We start from the raw sequence: 10,279 nt of genomic DNA, 5'->3' as shown, positions 1-10,279 counted from the left end.
AAACGGCTGACAGATGTGTTCAGCGTGAGGTTTACACCTGTTCACTTCTTCTAGTCCCAGCCTTAACAAAAAAGGAAAATACCATAGTTTCTTAAGCTATTGCTACTATGATACAACTATGGAAATTTGGTACGGTCATACACGGTTTCTCATTCAAATGTATTTTAGTGGTTCAGTAGTATCAGAATAATAAAACAGTCAATAAATTTGAGTTTAACTGCTATTTGTGTAATAGTAACACTGCCTATTGTATTTTATTTGTAATAAAGAAAATCAAGTTCATGAAAAAAAAAAAAACTGAGCATTGGACATACAATATAGTACTTTTTTTTTTTTAGCTGTCAACTTTATTGTAGAAAAAACAATAATATATGTTCTCTGTACATTTAAGAAAGCAGTTTCACAGTAATACACTTTTTTGGGTCCTGTAAACATTGTGAAAATTTTGGTAGTTAATCTTAACACTGAGATATGTGAGAAACAACAGACATCAGCATTACATGGTTAACAAACAAAGAGAGAAGAGACCATCGGAACAGCCACATAAAAAGTGTTTTAATACTCATTGCTTAGAATTTTTTTTAAAAATATATTTTTGCATAATAAACACTATTTTTACTGACACACAATATGTGGGTACATTCATGCAAATGAACAGTGAAGATACAACTGCAAAACTATGAATGATATGTAAATCGAGTGATCAGTATTAAGATCTATAAAAGACATGTAGAAAATGTGAAAACAGAACAAAGACTGCGCAGCTGTCTGCAGTCTTACGGCTGCATCAGGAAGTTGTAAAGACACAGCATACTGAAAAAGTCAGAGTGTCTTTCATGTCTAGAGAAAAGGGCAGACAGAGTTCATGTTACAATATCCAGTCATGAGGACCTCAAATAGGCACTTAAGGCAACTCTGGTTCACATGCCATTCTGCGTCCCCCACTTCATGACATGTCTTAATCAGAGGTGATGCACTGGATCATGGCCTCCTCGACAATACCAGAGAGAAGTGTTAGATCCTTGTACTGGATCCAGTCCTGCTCTCTCACACCCCATACAGTGCCCTCCGGCTGCAATATAATATTTACACAACATTATAAAAATGTTAATGAGCAACAGAATACAAAATTATATCCTAGAATGAACAATGAATTGTTCATAAAAGCTAATAATAATAAGATAATAAATAATATTAAGAAATTTACAAAAAAGGACAAAGAAAACACAAATGTAGTCCATATGAGTTCTTGGTTGATGAACTTCCCCACAGCCACAGCTCTAAAATCCTATTTCAGCATGGCACGGCACACTAGGTTTGAAGTCGAAGCCAAACACGACTAGTTTTTGGGAGTGAACATGACTTGGCAAGTGTGAATATATGAATGCATGAATGAGCCATAATGGAAAGCAATTATTTTGAATGAATTGTTTTATGTTTCAATATATTTGAATTTATTCCTGTGATGGTAAAGCTGAATTTTCAGCAGCTATTACTCCAGTCTTCAGTGTCACATGATCCTTCAGAAATCATTCTAACATGCTTATTTGGTGCTCAAGAAACATTTCTTATTATCAATGTTAAAAAAAGCTGTGCTGCTTAATATTTTTGTGAAAACTGTGATACATTTTTTCAGGATTCTTTGATAAATAAATGGTCCAAAAGAACAGTATTTATTTATTTTTTTAAATAGAAGTATCTGAAACATTATAAAATTACTTTACTATGACTATTAATCAATCCATCCTTGCTGAATAAATGTATTAATTTCTTTAAAACAAAAAATCTTACACAAGAGTTTATTTAATGGTGACTGAACCACCAACTTTTCAATTTCAAGCCTTGTTCCTAGCTGCAAGAAACTCGTTAGGAAAACCCTTAAACTGCTGTGCCATACAGCATTATGCCTACTCTATACATAACTCACCTTTTCTTCTTCTTCATCGACATATGTAAGGATCACATCTCCCTTTTCAAACAGTAGAAGCACACCTTCATCTGAGTCTTGATTCTGCAGGGCAACAGCCTAAAAAAAAAATCAAAACAAATACAAATGATTACCTACTACACAAATACAAATCAATGACTGTCTCAACACTTCCAAAGACACTGTACCTTATAGAGGAAGCCAGGAGGATTTTCATACTCTGTCTTTTGGACTCTTACATCTTCGCTGCATCCCAATGTATTTTGATCAGTCTCTTCTTCATCTTTCTTGGAGGTGCTAGATCTTCGAGGAGTTGGGACTGGTGCTGTTTGGTCTTGGGAATCTGATGAGGGCTTATCCTCATTGTCTCCATCTGCAGATGCATGATGGGTTTCTTCTGACGCTGTTGCTGATTTAGTTTCCTCCTCTTCTCTATGCTCAGCAGCAGACACTGAATCTTGATGCTCCTGGCCGTTCGCTTGCACAGACTCATCATTGGTAGTCTCTGAGGAGTTTTCAGTGGCTCCCTCAGACCGAACCCCTTCACCCTCAGAACACAAAGACTGCCGCTTGGGTGTGTTAGGTTCACTGTCAAAAGAGTTCGACTCAGAGTCTGATATTTCAGATGCTGTGCTTCCTGTGCTCTTTGAGGGAGTGTCTGAGCGCGTGTCCGTGTGCGTGAGGGTGTTGGGCATGCTGAGCTTGCTCATGGCCGGATGATCAGAAGGGAAGGCGGTGTTACAGGGGATGGGGGCAGAGATTGTAACAGACTTTCTCTTTTTTGACTTTGAACTAGTCCCAATAGGAAGAAAAACAAGGTACAAAAAAAGACAATAAAGAGCAAGATTCACCGAGGCAATGACATGAGATAATTCTTAGATTTGCCTTTAATTGGTATAATGTCTTCCTGCTCACATGTAATATACAATGGTCACAAAATGTATTTGAGCACTTAATCTACACTTACAACCAAGTGGTATCTCTAAACAAAGAAAATTCAATACACATTATTTCCCAAAGGAATCATTTGCCACTTTTGCAATTTGATATAACCAACTTGTGCCAGTGTTATTTTAAAGGATGTATAAAGTACACTACCATTCAAAAGTTTGGGGTCAGTAAGAGTTTTAGGTTTTAAAGAAATCTCTTACAAAGGCTGTATTTATTTGATCAAAAACAGTAATACTGTGAAATATTATTACAATTTAAAATAACTGTTTTACTATTAACTATTTTAATGCTTTCAAATATAATTTATTCCTGTGATGGCAAAGCTAATATGCGGATTTGAGAAACATTCAAGAAACATTTATTATTATTATTATCATCATCATCATGTTGAAAACCGTTTTTTTCAGGATTCTTTCAAAGTTCAAAAAACAGCATTTATTTGAAACACAAATGTTTTATTAGAATATAAACATCTTCACTTTTGATTAATTTAGCTTCTACATTTTCGTTTACTTTCGAATGGTAGTGCAACTTCCTCTTAAATTCACACCTCATTTATCAGGCGAGTAATCATTTTGTGAAATGTTTTTCTGTAAAAGTGCTTTTGCTCTCCTTTTTAAACATTTTCTTATTTTATGTAATGCCATTTATACATTGTAAGTATGGCTCAACAGTTTAAACTTCTAGGCCACTGTAGATCTTTTGAATTATGAATTGAATTACTGAAATGAATTATTTGCAAATACAGACATTACCTGTTAAGGCCTTTGACGATGAAGGGTTTGGTGGAGTGCTGATCTTCAAGCTTCTTCATCATATTATAAATGTTATGATTCAACTGAAACATGATATTAAATTGTCAATCAGCAACAATGAACTCATTAAACAATGTCACTTGAAAATAAATCTTGTTTTTAAAGGGATAGTTCACCCAAAAATGAAAATTCTGTCATTACTCACTCACCGTCATGTTGTTCCAAACCCGTAAAACCTTAATTCATCTACGGAACACAAATTAGGATTTTTTTTGATGAAATCTGCATAGACAGCAACACAACTAACATGTTCAAGGCCCAGAAAGGTAGTAAGGATATAGATAAAATAGACCATGCAGCTCCTGTGTCAGCAGCACCACACGCATGCATTGTGGTACTCTCGTGAACACGAGGCGAAGACTGACACGGAAGAGAAGAAATTGTTGAATAAAGTTGTTATTTCTATTTTCTTTGCACACAAAAAGTATTCTCGTAGATTCATATAATTAAGGTTGAACCACTGATGTCACATGGACCATTTTATCGATGTCCTTACTACCTTTCTGGGTCTTGAACGGGTCATTTGCGTTGCGGTCTATGCAGGGTCAGAAAGCTCTCAGATTTCATCAAAAATATCTTAATTTGTGTTCTCAAGATGAACAAAGGTCTTACAGGTTTGAAATGACATGAGGATGAGTAATTAATGACAATTTTTATTTTTAGGTGAACTATCCCTTTAAATTTAATGAGTTAATGTAATTTCTAAAACCGTGCTAGTTAAAGGAAGGCACAAGGAAGACGAGCACACCATGCATGTGAATGTCCATCCTAGAAGTACATAGTAAAACAACTCACAAATACAAATGTTACATTCTTACCATACTCATTTCCTTGTAGAAGACATCACGTAGGTTTGAGATGTTCTGGAACATGGTGACGTAGCAGCTTATACGGCTGAAAGCAGGAAGAGAGTGCAGCCAAAAGAAGTTACATTATTATTTGTACCACCACAGTACCTCAGTGGCAGGAAGGTATGGTCTGTCTGCATTTAAGTTTCATTTTTGTTAATAAAACTGTGCTAACCTTTGATGAAGAACAGGCAGCTCCTCTCTCAACTCCGTGTTAATGTCTTCAAATACCTCCTGTGCTTTATTGAACTCCTCCTCAGCCTGAAAAGAAACATCACCAGCTGTCATACAATTTAGTTGAATTATAACCATAAACAACTATAAAATGGGATATTTAAATGATAAAATGTGAGCTGACCTTTGATATTTTGGCCTCATCTCTCTTCTTGGAGTTCTGCAGTGCCTCCAGATGATGTCGAGCTGAGTCGTAGTCAACCAGCTTCCTTCCTCGTTTAGCCACTCTTTCCTGCAAGGTCACAATATTAGAAAAATATTAGAGCTACAGTAACTGTTTAAGAATTGATTTTCAAGTAGCATGAAAATACCACATGCTATTAATTCAGCACCATGATATACATCAAAGTACCAAGGTGTTACAGGGCCTGAGTTTCGGTTTTTAAACTGGGGGGGAACTCCCCCCTTACATGGGTCACATGGGGGGGGATTTAAAGATTATTGGGGGGGGGGGGGAGATAAATTGACACATCGGGCTAAATTAATCATCTTCATTTATTTATGTCTACAGTTTTTAATGTATCTTGGTTTTCAAAGAATTATAACAAAATTTGTCATGCTCTCTTTCAAATTGAAATTAAGAACTGTATTAAAACTATATATTAAGAATCACTGTATTTGTATATTCCAGTTTCAGTTCAATTTCTTTGTTTTTAAAAAAAAAACTTTATACAAAATACACCATGCTCTCCTTCAAACTGACATTAAGAACTATATATTAAGGTCTCTCAATTTCAGTGTATTTCATGGGTTTCAGATCAGTTCAGTTCTTTGCTTTTTCAAAACTTCATACAAAATACGTCATACTCTCCTTCAAATTAACGTTAAGAACTGTTTAAACTATATATTAATGTATCTCAGTTTCAGTGTCTTTCATGTTTCAGTTTTTAAATTTTAGTCACTTTTTTTCCATTGCTTGTGACTTTGTGACTTCTTTCCTCTGTCGTCTCCTTTTCATCTCTTTCCATTTGATGATGGCTTTAATTTTTGTGCCTTCTGAATAAAAAAAGAAATGTCTCCTCTTTCTATAGCCAAATATTTTTTTTTCCCCCTAACGTTTAAGCGTTGTGAAATAATCTAATCAGAGTATTATGTTTGTTTTTATTTAAGAACAAAAGCTCTACAAAGATTAAAAACCATTTCAGTGAATGATCTTTATTCCGACATAAATTAAATAACACAAGGACAAATATCATGCATACCAAGCTGTTGGCGTCTTCTCGCCGTTGAAACATGGGTCGTTACGTGAGAGATGATGACGATCAGTGAACAGGAGTCTATTTTCTTATGTTCATTCATGTTAACTTTCGATAAAATGCGCATTTTAAGATAAGGAGATGATGATTTACTCGCGCTTCGCTGCTGCGTTGAGTCGGCGGGCGCGCTCTATCCACTCACACACTATAAAGAGCAAAACAGCATTTGATGTTTGAATTTCGGGATTAAAATAATATAATTTGGAAGCCGATAACATCTTCACAAGCAACTCATTATGACTCAGAATATTAGAGCGCGTTACACAGCCTTGTGTGAATCAGTGCGATGCGGGCCGCGGAGAACACGCCGATGCTCTGCTACAGGACTCAACGACAGAGAAGGCCGGTGCAACGCTGTTTAAAAAAAAAGACAGGCTGTTTGAACCAGTGATTTATTTTTTTTCGCGTCTGTAGATGTATTTAATCTGAGATGAAGCAAATATATTTGTGCGGGAATTTCTCGCATTATAAAAGTTAAACTTGCGGGAATGGTTTAAAGTATGCGCGATCCCCGCAATCCCGCGCCGAAATTCAAGCCTTGTGTTATCATAATATTTTATATGTGTTACATAATTTATATGTGAATAAAAGCTGTAACTAATGAATATTTAATATAAATATTATTAAATATTTTCAGTATTAAAAGGCGTGAGAAAACTTTAGCTAACACCTATTTGACAATGTTAAAAATAGTCCTTACACACTAACTCTGACAACCTTGCAAAAACACACTGAACAGGCCTAGACTATAGATAGTGAATAAATAACTGCAGTCGTTTTAGCCTATTCAGGTCCATTATGAAGCAATTTGACAAACTTTGACATCTTGGAACTGTCCGGTATAATTCTCCATTGTTCGAACAACTTGATCGCTCAGCTTTTCCTCATAGTCATTCCACAAGAGATCCTCACTCTGTAATATAAAGCCAGAGCGATGATTAAGGCAAGGAGAGTGGAGAATTTTTTTACTATTAAATAATCACAAAAAAGGCCTGGTTTACCTCCATTATAACAGTCAGGTCTTCTACACCATGCCAGTCTGGTTCATAGATATCTTTAAGAGTCTGGGACAGGCGTTTGGATGATTCATGCATCACTGAGAAACAAGGAGTGTACAAAACATCATGTGACAAATAGTTTTTTTTTTAACTGTTACACAATTTGGCAGTAGTCCTAAAACACTGTAACTCTGTATAAGCCATTACAAGTTACAGAGATAAGACTGTATTAGCAAGAAATGATGAAATTGACCCATGAGTATCTGAAGTATTTTACATTATTCATCAAGCACTGAGAAACACACATCACTTGATGGAAATTTATTAGATTAATAATTGTATTCAATGTACAGTCCAGATTTTTTTAAAAAAGGACCTTCATACACATTTTCTGAGAATTAAACCTATGACTTTTATATGGTTTAGTATAAGGAAAAATACTAAACATTTCTAGTAGTTACTTTTTAACTTTTTAGATAGCAAAATTCAGAGATTTATCAATGATTTTAGATACCGACAACTACTTCATACTTTTAGAACACCTGGGGGCTAAAAATACAAGCAGTGGCTTGATGGTTTCCATCAAAACTATGCGTATGGTTTGAGCAACAAGACCACAAACATCTTGAGTCTTCCTCAATCTCAGTCTCTCTTTCATATTGTCATAAGCCTCTGCAAACTGACATCTGGGCAATTCTAGTGGGAGAATCAACTATTTTTGTAGACATTTACACAATAAGCATTTTCACTTCCATTAATAAGAGACATTCACTTCCCCAAATGCTGAATCAGGGAAACACAACCAAGACTATCTTTGTCAACTCGTCTTCTAATGCTCAGAACGAGACACCCTCTCACTTTCATTCTCACCCAGCAGCCTACAGGCCAACCACATTGACATCTAAGCACAATTAGCAAGCAATTATAAACGGTGCTATTCTCTGAATCCTTTTTGAGACAAATATCAAGATTCAAAACAAGATGAAATCAGTAATTGTCAATTTAAAAAATTCATTATTAAAATAAATGGCTGTACTTGATCAACTGAGTGTGACAATACCTTTAACAGCATTGTAGTAAGATTTAACATCCTTATAGAGTCTGATGCCATCTGCCTGGAAAGAGAAAATAATTATATTATTTAAAGGCAAAAGGTTTAAGTATCATTTTAAATATTTGATACCTATATTGGCAAGTGCATTTTTAAATGTGCATTAGACATCTTTTGGGAAATGGAAATTCAGAATCAAAATAGAAAATGTGTAGGTGGTAAGGAAAGTACTTCCTTCACATTTTTTATGTACTTTCAAATGCCATGGCGATTACTATTGAAAGTAATTAAAGCTATTGTAGGTTGTTCTTTAATATATATTTATATATTATATATTTAATGTTTTTTATATATATATATATATATATATATATATATATATATATATGTAAAAACATTCCATATTTTTCAAGAAGTTTTTTTATTTATGGTTAAAAGAAGAAAGCTCTTAAATCATTAGGTTGATGTGATTGCATCTATAGAGTGTAAAACTATCTACCATCATTTAACAAATACAATATATTCTCAGTGGTACGATGCATCCAGGACATGGAATAGGATGTAAAGTTGATAAGTGAGAAACTAGGTCAACACTAGTCGAATATGATAAAGTTTGTTAGTGTTAATAATGAAATATGGTACTAGTCAAAAATAGCATTTTAAAAGGGCTTCCTGGGTTGGCTGACAGTATAAACAGTACAGAAAAGAGGCAGAAAAGGTCAGCCTCTGCTACCGTACAGCAAGTCACATATCGACATTTTCTAAAGTTGGAGTTTCCTGTGCTGCTTTCAATGAGGATTCTGTCCATGTTCATACAACACAACTCATCCAATGCAGTCCCTTTAAAAAACAGCAGTGTCCAATATTGAGTGCCCTCATTTAATACAGTCTGTGACTTGCTTGAGGTAACAAAATCTACTGTGACCTACAGCCCATGTGTGGGTGCATGCTTGTTGTTCTCTCAGACATATACTGTCAAAGTACCTGCTGTTTGTTTAAGTTGGCAGAGTACTCCTCAAACTGCTCATCTTTTGTCTCCATGGTTTTCCCCAACTTCTGCAGGACCTACAAACAACCCACAACTGGTCAATCATTTCAGACAAGAACTGTCAGACACGATATTAGGCAGAGGAACAAGAGTTGTCACTGTATGGCCACTGAAATACGACTCGACAAATGGTTCCACATTTATTCTTGAAATATCAGTTGCAGCGATTGTTCCTTGTGAGGATGAGGAAAGAGCTCTACAAGTAATAACCAAAATTTTAAAATGCACTAAAATCAATAGGAAGCCAATGAAGGGCCTTAAGCATGGGAGTAATGTGGGACATCCTGCTGGTCCTAGTCAAAAGCCTTGCAGCCACATTCTGCACAACTTGTAAGAACAAGAGTTGTCACTGTATGACCACTGAAATACGACTCGCCAAGCGGTTCCACCTTTATTCTTGAAATATCACTCGCAGCGATTGCTCCTTGTGATGAGGAAAGATCAGAAATGCTCAAAGGAAGTATAGCAAGCATAAAAGTTCCAAAATGTAAGAAAATTGGTGTTTTATCTTAAGAAACACTATTAAAGTGTGCAGTCTACTACAGAGCAAACTAGAAGAGGAGGTGAGCCTAGGGAGGAAGTGATTGAGGGCAGGAAGTGGTAGTCTTTGTGTTCACACAATTTCATTTGAAACAGCTTTAATAACTGACACTTTATTTACATATCCTGTGAACATTTGTACCAGTTTTCCTTAGGCCTCTAAACATTTTGGAGCAGATATGTTGGATACCCACACACCCAGAGCAGCATGACATGAGAGCCAAGGTCCTGAACTCAAAAAACCCCACCTACCTTCTCTTGCGCTCGGTTCATTGATTTCTGAAAGCGTTTGGCCAGGATGCCAGCTCCCGCGCCAATGTTGCCCCCAATGTTGGCACCTAGTTTTCCCTCAGCCATCTTCACTTCTGATCAGCTGGCACTCAAGCGATCCTTCTCTGATATCAGCGCTTCTTCTATAAACTGTCGGTTCCTGGGCGGAGTGAGCAGAGCGAGTGGGTGTGAAAGCACAGCGTGGTACAGTCAGTTTGCTGCGTATTAGTTTTAAAGACTGAAACTCAGGGGACCTTGCGTTTGCTGCGTATTAGTTTTAAAGACTGAAACTCAGGGGACCTTGCGTCACGGCGGTACACTAACCGATTTTGCAACATTCC

The 10,279-nt window shown here is 36.0% G+C and overlaps 1 protein-coding gene across 1 annotated transcript; it reads right to left on the bottom strand.

Moving 5' to 3' along the window:
• Positions 1-226: 226 nt before the first annotated feature.
• bin2b (bridging integrator 2b) lies at positions 227-10,178 on the bottom strand. The gene is made up of 12 exons (XM_079432027.1): positions 9,921-10,178; positions 9,065-9,145; positions 8,090-8,144; positions 7,033-7,127; positions 6,849-6,944; positions 4,900-5,007; positions 4,717-4,802; positions 4,512-4,587; positions 3,634-3,716; positions 2,116-2,719; positions 1,928-2,026; positions 227-1,072 (listed from the first exon to the last, which is right to left on the bottom strand). Exons 1-12 carry the CDS (start codon positions 10,023-10,025, stop codon positions 959-961), a joined length of 1,602 nt encoding a protein of 533 aa, XP_079288153.1. The 5' UTR covers positions 10,026-10,178; the 3' UTR covers positions 227-958.
• Positions 10,179-10,279: the final 101 nt, after the last annotated feature.

Source organism: Barbus barbus (assembly GCF_936440315.1).
Source record: "Barbus barbus genome assembly, chromosome: 13".
Lineage (NCBI taxonomy): Eukaryota > Metazoa > Chordata > Actinopteri > Cypriniformes > Cyprinidae > Barbus > Barbus barbus.
The sequence above is the reverse complement of the archived record's forward strand: the minus strand, read 5'-3'. Positions and strand labels throughout refer to the sequence as shown.

Coding starts and splice junctions, on each gene's coding strand:
- bin2b (XM_079432027.1), bottom strand. CDS start 10,025: ATGGCTGAGGGAAAACTAGGTGCCAACATTGGGGGCAACATTGGCGCG. Junction 7,128..8,089: donor TTACTACAATGCTGTTAAAG/GTATTGTCACAC, acceptor CTTGTTTCTCAG/TGATGCATGAATCATCCAAA. Junction 2,027..2,115: donor CTCCTGGCTTCCTCTATAAG/GTACAGTGTCTT, acceptor TTTTTTTTTTAG/GCTGTTGCCCTGCAGAATCA.